The 19,337-nt window shown below is 30.7% G+C and overlaps 2 protein-coding genes across 2 annotated transcripts in view; one reads left to right on the forward strand and one right to left on the reverse strand.

The window, feature by feature from the left end:
- LOC106692734 (retinaldehyde-binding protein 1) overlaps positions 1-2,323 on the forward strand; it is a 16,278-nt gene extending 13,955 nt beyond the window's left edge. The window contains exons 5-8 of the mRNA XM_014438851.3: positions 202-296; positions 389-505; positions 1,709-1,802; positions 1,883-2,323. Coding sequence (XP_014294337.1) covers positions 202-296; positions 389-505; positions 1,709-1,802; positions 1,883-2,037 — 461 coding nt within the window. The 3' untranslated portion in view covers positions 2,038-2,323. The remainder of the gene's footprint in view (positions 1-201; positions 297-388; positions 506-1,708; positions 1,803-1,882) is intronic.
- Positions 2,324-4,064: 1,741 nt separating this feature from the next.
- The window catches only part of LOC106692736 (uncharacterized), a 16,741-nt gene continuing 1,468 nt past the window's right edge, over positions 4,065-19,337 (reverse strand). The window contains exons 2-3 of the mRNA XM_014438853.3: positions 10,028-10,238; positions 4,065-4,890 (exon numbers count right to left, since the gene is read on the reverse strand). Coding sequence (XP_014294339.1) covers positions 4,137-4,890; positions 10,028-10,238 — 965 coding nt within the window. The 3' untranslated portion in view covers positions 4,065-4,136. The remainder of the gene's footprint in view (positions 4,891-10,027; positions 10,239-19,337) is intronic.

Below are 19,337 nucleotides of genomic sequence, written 5' to 3' on the forward strand. Positions count from 1 at the left end.
TATTTATTAGAGAGTAAATAATGGAATAAATGAACTTTACTTATTTTAAGCTCTGCCTCAACGTCTCATATTCCTTACCTTCTCGCTCATATAAATTGGTCTTGTAATTGCTTTTAAAAATTAATTACGAAACCAACCTTAGAAACAAGTTCGAATATACTCACTCACAGTTTATCAGCTATAATTAGAACTATGTTTTAGGATACACTCAGATCTACGACGAGAATGGTTTGAGCATGGCACACCTAGCTATGTGGTCCCTTACAGATATTAGGAATATCATACGGTGCATACAGGTGCAGTTTATAATTTTTTGTATTTTTTTTTTTTTTTTTTTAGTTAGCCATTATGTATAGATACTATTGAAAAATTATACAAATTTTTACAGAACTCACTTCCGATGCGTCACAAGAGCTCGCATTTCCTCAGCCTCCCCTCTTCAGCAAACACAATATTCGAGTTTTTTACATCATTACTCAATGAGAAATTGAAGAAGCGAATTGTGGTTAGTAAAGCACAGGTTTTCTTATGTCTTTCTTCTTCTTCTTATATTTATTAATTTTTCTCCTAGTTCATAGTTAAGAATTATTTCTTATATTATTACATATTACAAATAGTTAGTTTATTGATATCTTCATATAGATGATTCAGATACAATTCTATGTATATATACACCCTTTGTCCTTTATTTTGGCTACCATCATAATGCTCTCAAGAATATGTTAAATAACAGTGAAGATAATGGATCACCCTGTTTGACTCCTTTTTGGATGCCTAAGTCTTTGGAAACTTCCCCCCGAACCTCCACTACATCTATATATACTATACTACATATATATATATTTATTATTATTAATTAAAACAGAATATAGTGTATTATATGATAGTATTTTAAAGAAAAATGTTCTTTATATATGAGTTAATGGATAATTCTAATTTATTCATACTTTTATTTTCCGATGCTTCTAAAATAGAGGCATTCTATATAATTATATTCAGATATGATTCTGTAAATATTTTTTTTTTATTATTATTTTATCTTTTTTAATAGTCTTAATATGATAGTAATCACATGTTTCAATGTTAAATCCACTTTACGTATGGTATGCGCGTAGAGTATATACAATTTCTGAATAAACTTCTCCTGCATAGGGATCATAGGCAAGAAAAAACAAATTTTTTAAAAAATAAAAAATGAAGACATATTTATATTTTTACACGAGCGGGATAGATTAGTGGTAAGGCACTGTGCTGCTAAGGTACTAGAGTCCTTACCAAATCAGTGTATCAGTCGACTAATTGATCTTTGCCATGGTACAATATAAAATAAAATAACCATAACGTAATACTTTCGAGATTTCTGTAGAGCCGTGGTAATTTTTATTCGCGCCACATAAATCTTTTTTTACCTTCTCAATAACTGGATACCTTTTTTTGGAGATGTCTTACAGTTCTTCTGACCCTATCCCTAAAGATTTTTGAGACCCCAGAATGATGGTAAAAAAGAATAATTGTGTTTTTTGTTTGGTTTTTTACTTTATTTATTTATTTTTGTTTTCGTTTATGGTAGATAGAATGTGAATGTGTTTCAATCAGAATTATTGCTTGTACTCTTAAATAACAGATTGTAATATTTGCAAATAAAATGTTTATGGCTTAAATGTATGTGTGTGAAATACATAAATCTAATATTCAAATCCTAATTTAGATCCACAAATCCATCGAAGATCTTCATCAGCATATCAAGAAGGACATTCTGCCCAAGGAGTACGGTGGTACTGTCAGCATCTCTGACATGACAAGTAAAATGGCATTTAACTTCATTTATACGTACCAGATTATTACAGAATAAAAATTTTTAAAAACGTTTGTTCATTTTCAGATAAATTTAAGCAGGATTTGATGGAGAAAAGGCAGAAGCTTCTTGATTTAGATAAACTAGAAATAGATTTATCTAAAAAAGAAAAACTTGTACAGGATTTTCATGACGATATGGCAGGCATAGCAGGATCATTCAGGCAACTGCAAGTGGATTAATTTGCACTTTGCAACAATCACGATGATGGTTTGTTTCATGGTTTTAGGGTCCTAATAACATCGCTATGATGTTCCTTTCCAAAGATAAGTCACTTCAATAATTATTTTAAATTGAATTATTTGTGATAATTTTATTACTATATGATTCAATTAGCACTGTAATGTTATAGTACTGAAAGTTTCAAAGCTTGTAGAAGTTTTACTGTGGTACTACTCATCTTTTAAGTCAGGCTGTTTAAATTTAGTTTATAATTTATAAATAGTTTAGTTCAATGATAATATTTTATTATAATATAATGTTTTAAATATATCATGCATTTATAAAAATCCTGTTTTTTTTTTTTGTTTTTTTTTAATTCCTTAATTCCCGAGTTCATTGAAGTGTGTGATTCCAAAGACAAAGGAGATGGCCTGTTGTGTGGTAAAGAGAGTTTAAAATATTTTAGAACCATTAATATTTTTTATGTTTGTATCGTATATAGTCAATGTTTCTGCCTCCTCTACAAGGACAGTAGTACAATCGGGTCAATTTTCAGAGGTACATCAAAAGATATTTGTGTTTCAGAACCCTCCAAATCCACACACACAAAAAAAGAAATAATAAATGAATAAAAACATTTAAAAAAAAAAATTGGTCTGTTTAATGGGTATTACTTTTTTGACGGTCTATTTTGTTTTTGTACCAATTTATGCTTTTTTCAGGCTATTTTAGCGAAGAAAAGCCCTAGATGATATTCACATTCATTTAATTGTATTTTGATTTAACGATTTGATTCAAAGCAGTTTTCAAAAAAATTGTGAAAAAGTAAAAATCAATTATATCAAGTATTTAGTATATAAACTACTGGGAAGTTGGTTTTTTTTTTTTTATTTATTTAATGTGATTTACAACTGTACAAATAATGAATACAATAAGTAAATATGTTGTATGTTTCATATACACTTGAAAATCTTGGGAAGGCACCCATTGGTGGTACTTCAAACATTAATTTAAATTAGAAGGTCCCGTGGCCATCTTCTTTTCAGACGCCTCGGAGGATTATCAGGGATTCTTAAGAATGAAAGATTAAGAATTAATGTGTTAGGATGGTTAAGGAGTTTGGAATGAAAAGACGAATATCTATTTTGAGCCAAATCTGCAACGAATGGGATGTTAAGGTCTTTGTGAATGAGTTTATTTGTAACGTAATAAGAAGCATCTAAGATTTTACGTAGGATTTTGGATTGTAAGATTGGGTGCGGGGGGAATTTGATGGGTTGGTGGAGCCCCAGAGCTCAATTCCATTTGTCCAAATTGGTCTGATTATCGAAGTGTATACTAATTTTTTTAGTGAATGGGAAGTTTAGAGCGTATGTCATGTAAGTGTTGTAGCAATCGGAATCTACGAGCAGTTTCTTGTCGTTTCAGTCTTGTGTGTGGATTCCAAGTAAGTCTCTTGTCAAGATGGAATCCTAAGTATCGAATCTGTTCAACTGGCGTTAGTGGAGTATTTAGAAAGGATACTGTAGGACAGGAGGGTAGAGATTTACGACGGAGAGTAAAGGTGATCTGATGGGATTTGTCAGGATTTATTTTGATTCTCCAGTTTTGACACCATTCTTCAATCGATGTTATGTGTGTCGGTAGTGTTTGTGATGCATTAGTTGGGTCGTTGTTTACAGACAGTATACATGTGTCATCAGCGTATGTTGTTAGGACTGTGTTAGTGTGAGTTGGGATGTCAGCTGTATAAACCGTTTAAAGAATGGGGCCTAAGATAATACCTTGAGGAACACTGGGAAGTTGATTTTGAAGAAAAAGTTGCAGTAACACAGCTACCATAAATACGTAATATGTTTAGTATAATTTTTTGTTTTGGAGCTAGGTTCTTCACATATAAATACACATACAGTTTGTGTGAAATACAAGAACATGTATTTTCCCCGAAAACTTAGATTCGAAATTCTTCACAAGTGAATTATTACCTCTTAAGTTAATATAAAACAAATTTTGTAACTAATAATGAAAAAAGGTAAATAATAACATATTTTAAGTAATAAAACATGATTTTATTATAGTATGAGTACAAATTTGCAAATTCCCATCTCTCATTTCCTTACTATTTTCTGGCACATTCAGCTGACCAAAACTTACATTTGCTTGTATTAACATCAAACTTAAAAAAGAAAAACCACCAACATGACTTGTTCTGCCATCTACTTTGTTTATCGCATTCGAAGTAATGACTACATCTATCATAGTCAGGTTTACGTGTGCCTGGCATACATTTGACTGGAGGGGGTGTAGTAGGACCTGTGGTAGGGCTTGTGGTAGGGCCTGTGGTAGGAGCTTCGGTTGGATCGGAAGGAGGTGAAGGTGCAGGTGACTTGGTTGTTGGAGGAAGTACCGTTGTTGTATCTCCATCTATGCAAGGTTTATCCCAGACAAAAACACATTTCTTACTATTTTCATCGAAATTTTGGCACTGGCTGCACTTCTTGTCGACGAAAACACCCCCTACGCATTTTTTGTATTTCTTACAAGCGCCTTCTACTCCTTTCGCTTCACCTTCTGAGCACGCATTCTCATTATTAAGGCTTTCGCAGACTCCTGGCGTGCACTTGGATAGAATTTCGTCAAAGTAGTATCCACTTTCACACTTGACGAGCTCTCCATTTATTGTATATTCTACACAACTAATCGATTTAGAGAGACAAGTTCCTTTTGAACACTGTCCTTCTTTGACCGTCTCACCTTCTTTGCATTCCACTTGTACCCATGTCCCAGAAATACACTCAGAATAAAGTTTACAGCCCAAGGTTTTCGTCTGCCCATTGGTACATCTTATGTCGCGGTATTGTTTGCACAGATCCCTGTATAAAAAGTGAAAAAAAATTAGAACAATACCATACAATTCTAATGTAATAGTAAAAAGGAATCTATTTAAGTATAATTTTTAATCTAACAGTTATAATATTAAAAACAAAAATGTTTTGACACTTAAAATTGGTATCTCTTTGTTCGTACTATTTTCGGCCACACTTAACGCTCCAAATTTTATAGCAGTTAAACTCGACATCAAACAAAAAAGAGAAACCACCAACATGTTCTACCAATTAACTTCGTTATCGAATTCGAAGTATAGACTACAATCATCATAGTTGCGTTTACCTCGTACATATTGGAATGGAAAGGGTGTATACCTATAGTCAAACTATTATTTAGTACATCTTAACATTGATAAGACTAAACCAATAGAGCTCCAAACATCTTGAGACTTACTAAATATTTAGTTATACAAGCTAGCATTCAAGTTCGAAGAATAATTTACAATATTATAATAATTTAATCTTTTTTTAAGACTTTCTTTCGGGTTTGTTGCGTTGTGACTATCGTGGGGTTAATCATTGCTATAGAAATACAAAAGCGGTGGTTTGATTATGAATTAGTTAAAGAAATAGGTGATGTTTAAAGGGAAGAACGGGGCCGTCCATAGCTCAGATGGTTAGGCCTAGGCCTATAACTCTGAGATCTGCGCCGGTTGTAATAAATTTTAACAAATAGTGACTGTGATAAAGAATTTTAATTTTTGTTTTAATATGAAAATTGACTAATTAAGTAATTAGACATAATTTAGGATATGCTTATTAACAAAAAAAAATATATGTTTACCTAATTTATTAATGTTTTATAGAGAAATTGTTGAATTGACCTGGGCAAAATAGCCTGCATGAAGTTGTGTTTTTAAATTATTTAGTTCAAAAATTGTATTAAGATCGTCCCTGAAGATGTCTGAATTGGCCGAAACGTCGGACTTATAAAGACGAGATAATATTTTGAGACTATAACGGATAAAATTTAAATTATTTGTTTAAACAACATTAACCAGTCTCAAGAATGTATTTAAGATTATATGTTTAAAGAGTAGAATGGGGTCGTCTATAGCTCAGATGGTTAGGCCTAGGTCAATTACTCTGAGATCTCCGGGCGGCACCGGTTCGAATCCGGCCTAGGGCCTTGACTTTTTTCATTAAGTGGTGGTCCCACAAAATGAATAACTTGACCCTCCACCATGGTTAGAATAATGAGGTGTAGATAGTTGACCATAGATTAATGATTGGAGAAGTTTGTCGGGGGGTGCGGTCAGTTGCGGTTATATTTATATTTTTAGTATAGGTATATAAGTTAATACTCACAATGTAATTCAGATATAAGCCACTCACTATTTTTCATTGTCTGTCATAATGTTCAATTTGTAGATTCAATATATTTATTTAATTTTTCAAGTATTTTTAGACACTACTTGCATATCTTATATTATACATATCTTCTTACCTACATGATATTATATTTCATCTGTCACTGTTTTCAATTTACTACCATACGATTCCACGAATATCAATCAATTAAAATTTTGTACTATTCAATTATCAGTTATCAATTTTTTATCATTTATGATTTAATTCGATATTTTGTATAATTCTTAATTTGTTTGTATACAATTCCTTTTCAATTGTATGTTACTCTAAATGTTGTTGTTATCTCTTTTGTTCTATAGCCCCGATGAAGACCTGAAACTCAGGTCGAAACGTCGGCATAAAATAAATAAATATAGTTTTGTTTATTTATGTTGTTCTTTGCTGACCGCAACCCCCGACAAACTTGGTTTTTCCCTCTCGACAAACTCCAATCATGGTTAGAATAGTTTGGTCACCTGTAGATAACTAGGCAATCATCACCTTCGCTGAGGATTGTCTTAAAAAAATAGAGGAGAATTGGCAAATAGGGTATTCCAATAGGAATTAGCACGAATGATAAAGGTTAATTGCTCTAAGGAATTGAAAAAAGAAATACTGCCGTCGGAAAATATTTGATTTTTTAGCCACTTAAACTCTGAAGACCAATAAAAGACATGCGAGGGCCTAGGAAACACATCTCAAACCAACAGGGTCCCTCATTTGACCAAACCATATCCAAAGTAAATAAAAATTAGAGAGAATAGGAATTGCCGAATATTTTTGAAGGAATGAAGACTGAACAATTGTTTAAAGGCAGCTAAAGATTTATGGGGTGATATGGGAAACATGGTTATCCGTTCTTGGGAAAGATTATGAAAGGTGGTGATCAAAGATGACTTTGAGATTTTCACGGTGGAGTCATTAGGTGATAATTGAAGGAAAGTAAGGGAGAGATTTTTTTTCAACATTGAGTTCCAAATCATTGTTTAACGCCCATGCGTTAATACTATCATCTTCAATCGCTATTGCTTTTTTTGTTATATCATGTCAATGATGTGTAAATAAGCTTTTGAATTTAGGGACATATAAAATACGGGATAACTGCCTCGGCCCGCTTAAACTAATAAAAAAAAATGGGCGTCTAATAAAGACTTAATAATTGAAATACTTTAGAGTTTTTACTAACCAAAAGACCATTTTTTTTAACGATTGTATTTTTCCTTTAAGTTACTGTTAAAAAAAAAAAATGTTTTATTGTCAAAAATGAACAGCGATATTTTCGAAAATTGAGATATAAATCCAGGCATTTACAGTATTACTTTTTTTCAGCTCCTAGGACCTATTAAACGAAATTGTTGAAGATGTGTTATTTATTTAATTAATTTAGAATCATTAAAAAAGGATTGATTGAAATCGGTTTACGGTTGCGTAAACTTCCTTTATGTATCTACGTTTTATAAGGATCTAGTGATAGAATTCATTAAGGAATTAGTTAATGTAATTGATAGTGATTAGATGAAGTTGGGTGAATCTAGACTCATTTTTTATATCAGGTAGTGCTGTAAATGTTATGCTTTTTTTAAAAATTTATTAATTGATATTTACAACTGTATTTGTACATAAAAATACAACTAGTAAATTTTATGTAAGATCAAATTGGAGTGATACAGGAATGTAGAAACTCAATGTAGAGAAGCACTCTAATAATATTTCTACACAAGAAGGTCTTGAGGCCATCTTCTTTTCAGTCACCTCGGAAGATTGTCAGGAATAACAGAAGAAGTAAGATTAGGTTTGGTGGTTAGGGAGTTCATAATGGAATAGTACAAGAGCCGGGAAGGAAAAAAGGCAATTATCTCACCACAATTTTTGATGACTTCAATAAAACTATGTAGAATTACTAGTCAAAATTGATGAGTCTGCCAAGTATAGGTAGGGGGATTAAAAAATGGTGGCTGTTTCAAAACCTTAAAAAGCATTGATGTTTCAATCGAAGCTCTATATCTTAAAAACTACCAACAACACTAGAAAATCTAAGAGAACATTACTTAAAGAAGAGTAAATTTGCTGAAATATTAGCCCTAAAAGAGATATTTACGTCCAATAGTTCTTGAGATATAGCTTTTTAAAAAGCGAAATTTCTTAAAAATCTACTGAAAGATTAGTAGTTAGTTAATTTATTTTGAGAAATCTATATCTCAGGAACTATGTGACGTACAGATATCAATTAGCACTCAAATTAAAGCTAGTTTAATGGACTATAAATAATACAATATTCTTTACCTTCGTAGAAGCAGTAGTTTTCATGATATTTGCTAAAATAAATTGATTTATAGTTGTTCGGACAATAAATTTGATTAGTGAAAAAAAAAATTCAGAAACCATTGGACGTACAGATGTCTGCTAGCGCTCAAATTAAAGCTAGTTAAATTTACTACAAAATAGCTAATTATATTTATCTTTGTAGTAGTAGTTTTTATGATATTTTACAAAATAAACTCACAAAATGTTAATTTCTAGTTGTTCGTATTAAATGTTGGATTTATGAAAAAATATATCTCTAGATCCATAAAACGCACATATGTCTGCCAACACTCAAAATAAAGGAAATTTAACTTACTATAAAGTAGTTTATGACAATTATCTTCGTAGGGGTAGTAGTTTTTATGATATTCACATATGAATATAAATTTGGCAAATGAAAATTTGTCGGAACAACTATAAATCAATTCATTTTAGCGAATTTCATGTAAACTATTACCCCTACGAAGATAAACATCATTAACTACATTATAGCTCATCAAACTAGCTTTAATTTGAGTGGTAATAGACATCTGTACGTCAAATGGTGTTTGAGATATGAATTTTTCAAAATAAATTCACTAACTACTGATCTTATAGTACGCCCCATACAACATTTTTATGAAATGTTGCTTTTAAAAAGCTATATCTCGAAAACTATTCAACGTAAATAACTCATATTTTAGCCAAATTGGAGCCCCAAAGCTCAATTCAGAATGTCTATATAGGCCTTATTATTGTTGACTCAGTAATAGTCGGAATCTACGGGCAGTTTCCTTTCTTTTCAATCTTGTGTGAGGATTCCAGGTATGTCGTTTGTCCATATGTAGTCCAAGGTAGCGGATCTGTTCTATAGAGTTATAATAGTAACATTATGAAATGATACTGTAGGGCATTCAATAGGTTTACGACGACAAGGAATGGTGATTTAATAGGATTTGTTGGGATTTAAATCTTCTAATTAACTATGCTTTGATACAGATCGCTGAGGGGTTTGTAAGTGATGGAGGGGGAGAGAGCCCAAAATCGTGAAATTTTACTTCTTATTCTCTTGTTTAAACCTAATCAGTCAATGATTATGCTTCTAGCGGCATTGCTACCTTCCTATCAATCAATCACAATCTCCTCTAAATGTAAATATTTGCCTTCTGATTTGGGTGCTCAAAAATAGATGATATAAAAAAATATTATTAGGTAAATTCTATGTCGGCTAGTTTAAATGTTTTAGTTTATTTTGTTTCGTATAAAGTATTTAATTCTTTTTGGCCGAAGTTCTTAATATAAGTTAAATGTTTTATTTTGTATATTGGTTTCTATGTTAATTTTTATATCTCTAAATAAATGTATTATATATTAATGACTGAAGGTGCATTAATTTATTTTATGTATAAAAAATAAAGGTGATATGCTTATAAAAAATCACTGAAGCATTGATTCGTAAACCTTCCTGTATGTATACCTCCTGACATACCTCGTACAGTGATCAGCGGACCTCGTTTGAGATAAGCAATAGCTTTGAGTTGAAACACATTTTCCTTGAAAGGGATCAAAGACCTGATGCTTTGGAGTACAGCTGAGTTCCTTCCACTCCCCTTCCCTGCACAGCCTGAACCTGAAGCAGTCACCAGTGGCTACTTCCAATTCGTCTTCTTGGCATAATTCAGCAACACTTGTTCCAATAGCTGTAAAATGACACAATTTTTGTCAGATTTATCAGAAATAGCTGTGTATAAATATAAAATATGTGCACAATTAATATATATTTAACCATTAAACTATATTGTTCTTTATAAAATAATTTAACATTGATCACAATGGTTCCTATTCATCCCACTATTCTCAGTCCGCTGGTGTTCCTCAAGGTAGTATCCTTGGTCCCATCCGCTACACCGTCTATACAGCTGACATTCCAACCAATCTTAACACTATCCTCAACCACATATGCCGATGACACATGTGTGCTCGCTGTTAATAATAACCCATTCATTGTATCCCAAAATCTCCAATTCCATACCACAGCCCTCGAAGATTGGTGTCGTAATTGGAGGATTAAGATAAATTCCAACAAATCCCATCAAATCACCTTTACCCTTCGTCGTAAACCTACTGACTGCCCTACAGTTTCATTTAATGATGTTACTCTTACCCCTGTCGAACAGATCCACTACCTTGGACTACATTTGGACAAACGATTTACCTCGAATCCTCACACCAGACTGAAAAGACAGGAAACTGCACGTCGATGGCGACTATTACAGCACTTACTAGACAAACGGTCTAAACTTCCAACACATTACAAAAGACTGGTCTACATATGGAGTTGAGCTTTGGGGCTCCACTAAACCTTCGAATTCCTCACGTATTCAGTAAATACCAATAAATAAATATTAAAAAAAAAAAAATTACCGATGTCTTTTAAGGCATAAATATAAAATTTACATTATTGTTACTCCATATACTTGCCTTATGGTACTATCGTGATCAATCTGTAATTAAAAGTTTTAAAATTTAATGGAAAAATGATAAAATAGGGCGATTGACTAAAACTAATTGCCTAGACATAGCCTTCAAAACATTTTTTTTTAATTGCTATATATGTCGTGTAAATTTATATTTAAGATTGACCTTGAGAATGGCCGAAACGTTGGGAATAGAGAGAATAAAGAAATACTAAAGAGTGTTTTGAGACTTAACTTAAATACAAATGATTTTATTTAAACAATAAAACTAGTCTCAAAAAATTGGTAATAATAATCATTTATTTATTATTAGGTTATGTAGCTGTAAAGTACTTAATTTAACAATCATTGCAATAATAAATAATGATAATAACAATCAACAGACTATTTGTGTATTATATAAGCTAATAACAAACTGGGATCGTCTACATTTAGTACAAGACCCCAAGAGGCAAAAAAGGACCAAGAAAAAATGCAGTTATTTCACCACAATTATTGATTACTTAATTGAAAACTATGTACAATTACTAGTCAAAATTGATGAGTCTGCCAAGTATAGGTAGGGGGAATAAAAATGGCGGCTGTTTCAAAACGTTAAAAATAATTAATTTTTTATTCGGAGCTCTATATATCTACAACTACCAACAACAATAGAAAATCTAAGAGAGCATCATTTAAAGGAGAGTAAATTTGCTAAAATGTAAGCCCTAATAGAGCTATGTACGTTTAAACGTTCTCCAAAAAACAACATTTCATAAAAATGTTATATAGAACGTACAGATGTCTATTACACTCTCATTAAAGCTAGTTTAATGAGCTATAAAGTAGTTTATATTGTTTATCTTCGTAGGAGCAGTAGTTTTCATGATATTTGCTAAAATAAATTGATTTATAGTTGTTCTGACAAATCTTCATTTGCCAAATTTATATTCATATGTGAATATCATAGAAACTACTACCCCTAAGGAGATAAGTGTTATAAATTGCTTTATAGTAAATTAAATTTCCTTTATTTTGAGTGTTGGAGACATATGTTCGTCTTATGGGGCTAGAAATATATTTTTCCAAAAATCCAATATTTTATACGAACAACTAGAAATTAACATTTTGTAAGTTTATTTTGTCAAATAACTACTACTCCTACAAAGATAAAAGTTATAAACTATGTTATAGTAAGTTTAACTAGCATTAATTTGAGTGCTGGCAGGCATCTGTACGTCCAATGGTTTCTGAAATAAGGTTTCATAAATCAAACTTATTGTCCGAACAACTATAAATCTATTTATTTTAGCAAATATCATGAAAACTACAGCTCGTACGAAGGTAAACGTCATAAAGTACTTTATAGCTGATTAAACTAGCTCTAATTTGAGTGCTAATAGACATTTGTACGTCGAATGGTTAATGAGATATAGATTTCTCAAAATAGATTCACATCTATTTCTATAGAAATTGATATTTCATTACATTTTTATGAAAAGTTGCTTTTTAAAAGGCTATATTTCGAGAATTATTGGACGTAAATAACTCTATTAGTGCTAATATACAGCAAATTGACTCTTCTTTAAATAATGTTCTTTTAGATTTTCTATTGTTGTTGGTAGTTTTTAGGATATAGGGCTCCAAATGAAAAATTTATGTTTTTTTAAGGTTTTGAACAGCCATTTTTTATTCCCCCTACCTATACTTGGCAGACTCATCAGTTTTGACTAGTAATCATACATAGTTTTCATTAAAGTAATCAAAAATTGGGGTGAGATAACTGCCTTTTTGTCTTCCCGGCTGTTTTAGTAATTAATCAGATTGAAAAAACAGAACAAAAACGACATTACTTAATAAAATAAAAGAGACAAAAACCATGCATCTTATAGTGAGGATAGCTAATAGCTAACTGTAAACACTACCTGGGATTATCTAGATTAATCAGAGTGAAAAAAAACAGAACAAAAACGACATTACTTAATAAAATAAAATAAACAAAAACCATAAATCTTATTGCGAATATAGATATCCTGCTCTAAGTATGAGGCTTTGCGTTACTTATATAAAAAGAAGTCTGAGATTACAGACAAAAATTCATACATTACCGGAAAATATTCATGGTATATACTAGAATATCTTTCAATAGTTTTCAATTCGATTCCCACCTAGGTCAGTTAATATTTATTTCGCGGTGGCCACAAAAAATGAATCTTGACATTCCCATTCGGTAATTAATTGAGAATTGCAGCCATAAAAAAAAAATTAATAACAATATTTTAAGAATAAAAATTTAAGTGTTAAGTTTAAATACCAGTTTATTAGGTTGCTATGACAACATCTCAAAGTACCAATAAACGACATACCATATAAACAAATGAATATAACAAAATATAAATATATTACAACATGAATATAAATAACATGGAAGAATGAATATTACAACAGGATAGCTGCAATTAAGTAGTTAATGACTGCTATAATGTATATAACACAATTAATGTTTCTTTCCATTAGTTCCATCAGTGAGGATCATTTTACAACCACTTCTAAATTGTATTCTACGTTTTATGCTTTCTATCTTAATGTGATGAACATGAAACAACATGGTCATTCTTCAATTTCGGTGCAATGTCAGTTATCAAGTTTTTTTAATAATTTTTTTTTTTTAATTTTAATAGATTTATTTATTGATAGATATTACAATCTGCCACACAGTTGTGGGCAATAGGTAATATTGATGAATGATCTCATACATACTAAAATAAAAAAAATAAATAAAATAAAAAAAAATAAAAAACTCTCTTAAAATATATACAAACAAAAGAATAGACAAGATGAACATAATCAAACTATCTGTATGAAAAATAAATAAATAAAATAACATAATGATAAAATAATATATACAATATTTACACAATCGACCTGAGGATCCCTGAGCCCACTCTATCCCCCACGTGTGAGGGGTAGAGCAGAGCTCAAGAGATCCCAGCGCATCCCTCTCGCCGCATCACTGGTTTTTTAATAATAATTAACTTTCTAAATGTGAATGCTTTAATTTTTATGTTATTACCGTCCTTGTGACCAATATATCCTTCTAGCTTTGAGTTTCGAATCATTAATAACCTAAATAATGTATTATTTATATATATTATATATAGGTCACCACCTAGAACCTAACTACATCAATCCAGGTAAGACTTAGATTATGTACATAACATTGTTTCGTAGTATTTCGGAACCATTTTACTGATATGACTATCTTTCTTTTTTTTAAGCTTTTGATTGTATACATGAAATATAGTTGATTTGTTACTCCTTAGGCTGGCAACCTCTAAAAAATGCTTAGGAGGTCTAGAAAGTGACTAAGATTGCCCAAGGGAGTGACAAATATTTAAATATCTTTCAATAAGGATACCGTATTGAAAGGCTTTGAAAGCAGAGTTCTCAATTGGTAGTTCAAGAAAAAGAGTTGTTGCTCAGAGAGTTGAGGTAGGTTTTTGCAGCCTGGGAACTGCAGCTCCGTCGGTTCGAATCCGGCCTGGTTGGTCAACTTGTATTTCTGTGGCGATCCCATGAAATGAAAACTTCACCGCCCTCCTCCCCCCACGGTGTTAGAGTGGTACCCTGTATAGTACGAGAGCCCAAGAGAAGAAAAAAGTCAGTTATTTCACCCAAAGTTTTGATTACTTGTGATGAAAACTGTGTATAGTTAAAAATAACTGCACGGCGAGCCTCTTTTATGGGCTGGTATTATAACAGGTTATAAAGAACGAAGTTGGCGTAACGTAATGAGTTAATAATGCAATTAAATATGGACGATCATGCTCTATTGTATTAGTACAAGAGCCGGGAAGAAAAAGAAAGGCAGTTATTTCACCCAAATTTATTATTACTTTAATGAAAACTAAGTATAATTACTAGTCAAAACTGATGAGTTTAACAAGCATAGGTAGGGGGAATAAAAAATGTTGGCTGTTTCAAAACGTTATAAAAAATTAATTTTTCATTTGGAGCTCTACATCTTAAAAACTACAAACAACACTAGAAGAGAGAGAAAGAAATACTTTATTCATTCATGCTGCCCAAATACATCGGGTTGCTACATTACACAGCATACTAATCAATCCGTGACTGGACAAATATAAGTTACATATTTTTATATGATATAATATAATAGAAAGATAACATTTTTTTTTTCACAGTTTTCTTTTACTTTTCTTTTACAATTAATACCAGTCTACAAACTAACTACAAGTTTTTCGAGTTATTCCTTTTTTTTTCTTTCCCTTCTATTTCACAACCCTTATTTCATTTGATCAACCAATTCCCCTATGTAACAAATATTAAAATATTAAAAATAATAAAGTAATAAATAAAATAAATAAAAGAACATTATTCTTTTCATCATACTAAAGTAGAGTGAGTAAATTTGCTAAAACATGAACACTAATACACATCTTCACGTCCAATAGTGAGATATGGCTTTTAAATTGCAACATAATATAAATAATGCATTGAAAAATCAGCAGTTAAAGAATTCATGTTGAGAAAGATATTTCTCAAAAACTATTCTACGTACAGATGTCTATTAGCACTCAAATTAAAGCTAGCTAAACGTACTATAATGTAATTTATGACGTTGATCTTCGTAGCAGTAGTAGGTTTTATGACGTTCCAAAATGAATTCACAGAATGTTAATTTCTAATTGTTGGGATAACATTTTTGAAAATACCATAAAAAATAGTACTCCTACGAAGATAAAGGCCATTTACTACTTTATATTACATTTAACAAGCTTTAATTAGGATGCTGGAAGACATATGTACGTGGAATAGTTTTTGAGGTATAGTTCTAGGAAAATAAATTCACTAACTACTGATTTTTCACTGCATTTTTTGTGAAATGTTAATTTTTAAAAAGCTATATATAACTATTGAACGTAAATAGCTCTATTAGGGCTTACATTTTAGCAAATTTACTCTACTTTAAATGATGTTCTCTTAGATTTTCTATTGTTGTTGGTTGTTTTAAAGATATAGAGCTCCGAATGAAAAATTAATTTTTTTTTAATGTTTTGATACAGCCACCATTTTGTATTCCCCTACCTATACATGATAGACTCATCAATTTTGACTAGTAATTATACATAGTTTTCATTAAAATAATTATTAATTAGGGTGAAGTAACACTGCCTTCTTTTTTTTTTACCACAGGTCTTGAACTAGTAGATAATAAACTCCTCGTATCCCAGAAATGACTAGGAAGGGGGTTATTAACAAAAAAAAAAGTAGCTATTTAAAGTAGAATAAATTAGCTGAAAGGTGATTCATAATAGAGCTATTTACGTTCAATAGTTTTCGAGATATAGCCTTTGAAAAGCAACCTTTTATAAAAAATGTTTTATGGAACGTACTGAAAGATCAGTAGTTAGTGAATTTATTTTGAGTAATCTATATCTTCATAACCATTCGACGTAAAAATGTTTATTAGAACTCAAATTAAAGCTAGTATTATAACTATATTATAGTATTAATAACTCTATTAGGGCTTACATTATAGCAAATCTACTCTACTTTAAATAATGCTTTCTTAGATTTTCTATTGTTGTTAGTAGTTGTACGTTTTGAAACAGCCACCATTTTACCTATACTTGGCAGACTCATCAATTTTGACCAGTAATTATACCTAGTTTTCAATTAAGTAATCAAAAATTAGTGTGAAATATCTGCCTTTTTTTCTCCTCTTGGGCTGTAACTTGTTTCACCTATAGTTTTGTGAAAAATTTTGATTTTCATTTCATGCAAGTTTTTATTATTAAAAATCCTTCCTAAATTTTCCCACTACACACATATTTTTCCTTCATCGAAGTTTCGGGACTTTTCCCCACATTTTCAGATTCTTCCGAAATTAAACCATTCTATAAAATATACATTGCATATGTTTTTTTTTAATAAAATAAAAAATAGCAATTTTAATTTTTACCTTAATAGCAGTTACATACATCCATATTAAATACTTTGTCATAATTTAGTTAATTTGTAATGTAAAAAACTTGTTTTTATATTTCATTTTCTACATCACACTAAACTAATGTCCCAAACATAATATATATATATAAAATTCATCTTCTCTGCCACTGTTGTTATAGATCCGTTAAATTACCATATTAATTTATTTTTATATTTTCTTAGTTTATATTATAAGACAGTTGTAAATTGGAGTTCATCTTCGGTTTCAGTACACTAAAAAACATACAGATCAGTTTTTTAGTGTACTGATGATTACAAATTAAAATTTTTGGTTGTAGACCTGTGTTAGTCTATAAACGAATCCATCAAAAAACGTTACTCAAAATCTCATCCTCAGTTGCCAGCAGTTAAAGGTGCAATGACTCACAAAGTGGATAATTTAACTTTCTCTGGAAGCATTGGCGTCAGCATGCTGTTGCAGAACTTTCTGCTATAAACACTATATTTATCTATTTTTTATTATTATCATTATTTTTTTTTTCTCTCCCAGAAAAAATAACATCATGTAAATCAGATATTTATTTTATTAATTCTATAAATATTAATTTAATTATTATAATATTGTAAATAGTCTGGGATGTCTTACACGAGACTATATCACACAATTGTTAATTGTTAAAAGTAAATAAAACTGTTAAAAAATAACCATGTAGCCCAGTAGGCCGATCTGGTAATAAATTTTTATATATTAAAAAAAATATATGTTATTAATAATTTTGTCAATATTAAAGCATGAATCTAGTTCTAACCAATAAGTAAAAAAATAAATGTATATACAAAATTGTTACTTTTACCCCTTTCATTTGTACCAGATATTCTGCGATAGCCCTAAAATCTGTAATTTTCCTGACTGACCCAAAGTCCTTTCAAGTTTCTAAATAAATAAATTATTTTATTCTTAAATAAAACAAATTTGATCCTTTTTTTTCTCTCAACTTTATTCTTTAAACCTTTTCCAACGTTTCGACCCTCAGGTCATTCTCAAGGATACCTTCATATTGATGTCATTTTCTTTTTTCAAATCTTAAAAATGCAGGCTAATTGCCTTTGCCCCATATAACCTTTTCTAAATAACTTTTTCCTAGATTTAAACCTTTTTTAAAAACTTTTCTTCCTTCCTTCATTCACATTTGCAACCTAAACGTGCTAAATGTGCAAACCTGTTTTAGGTTGCAAATGTGAATGAAGGAAGGAAGAAAAGCTTTTAAAAAAGGTTTAAATCTAGGAAAAAGTTATTTAGAAAAGGTTATATGGGACAAAGGCAATTAGCCTGCATTTTTAAGATTTGAAAAAAGAAAATTACATCAATATGAAGGTATCCTTGATAATGACCTGAGGGTCGAAACGTTGGAAAAGGTGTAAAGAATAAAGTTGAGAGAAAAAAGGATCAAATTTGTTTTATTTAAGAATAAACTAAACCACTCTCAAACAAGAAAATATAAAATAATTAATCTAAATAAATTATAGCAATTATATTATATATTATATAAGTATAATATTACCGCATGCTTATATCAGTACCTCTGATTCACAAATCTCTCATGTCAACTTATATTTTCAAAGTTGCATAGTGAGTATCAAAATTCCAGAGTTCAATTGCAGGCCTGTTACGCATTCATCTACATCTTTCAATTAGTGTCCTGTTTCAAATCTGATTTCAGAAAGTTACGACTTCATTTTATTCCTCTATGTGAATTTCTCAAATAGGACATTACCTGGATCTTGTTCCTACAATGTCACTGGCCCACTATTCTCAATATTTATTTGGTCTTTTAGGTAGTGAGTATGTTGATTCATAGTAACGCAATATTTTCCGATTCAAATATAACCCATTCCATTTCAATCGTAACCGGTTTCATTTCAAATGTAATCGAATCTAACCTCAATTTATTAAAATATGACATTTCAACTATCAAATAAGTTCAAATTGTTCTAGAAGTTTAGCTTAAAAATTTTTATTATTTTTTTTTTTTTTTAAGAATCTTTAAATTTTAGGTCCTTAAAAATCCATGTGGATAAATTAATTTTTTAACATAAAAGTTACAACCAATTGCATCGGGAATTACAAATAGAGACAATAGAGGATTACATCAAAAAAAGGTTCATGAAGTTCCACTCCCAGTTACCAACAGTTAAAGGAGCAGTGACGTACAACTTGGGAAACCCAACCTCAACCCTAAGACTGAAGCCCAGGCTCCAGGACATCCTGTTATAAATTCTATATTTATCAGTTCCGTTATTTTATTTTATTTTATCTTTCCCATTTGTTGCAGATTTGACCCAAACCAGATATGCGTCTTTTTATTCCAA

The sequence above is a fragment of the Halyomorpha halys genome, unplaced genomic scaffold (genome assembly GCF_000696795.3).
Source record: "Halyomorpha halys isolate HHAL.00 unplaced genomic scaffold, Hhal_1.1 Scaffold68.1, whole genome shotgun sequence".
Taxonomy (NCBI): domain Eukaryota; kingdom Metazoa; phylum Arthropoda; class Insecta; order Hemiptera; family Pentatomidae; genus Halyomorpha; species Halyomorpha halys.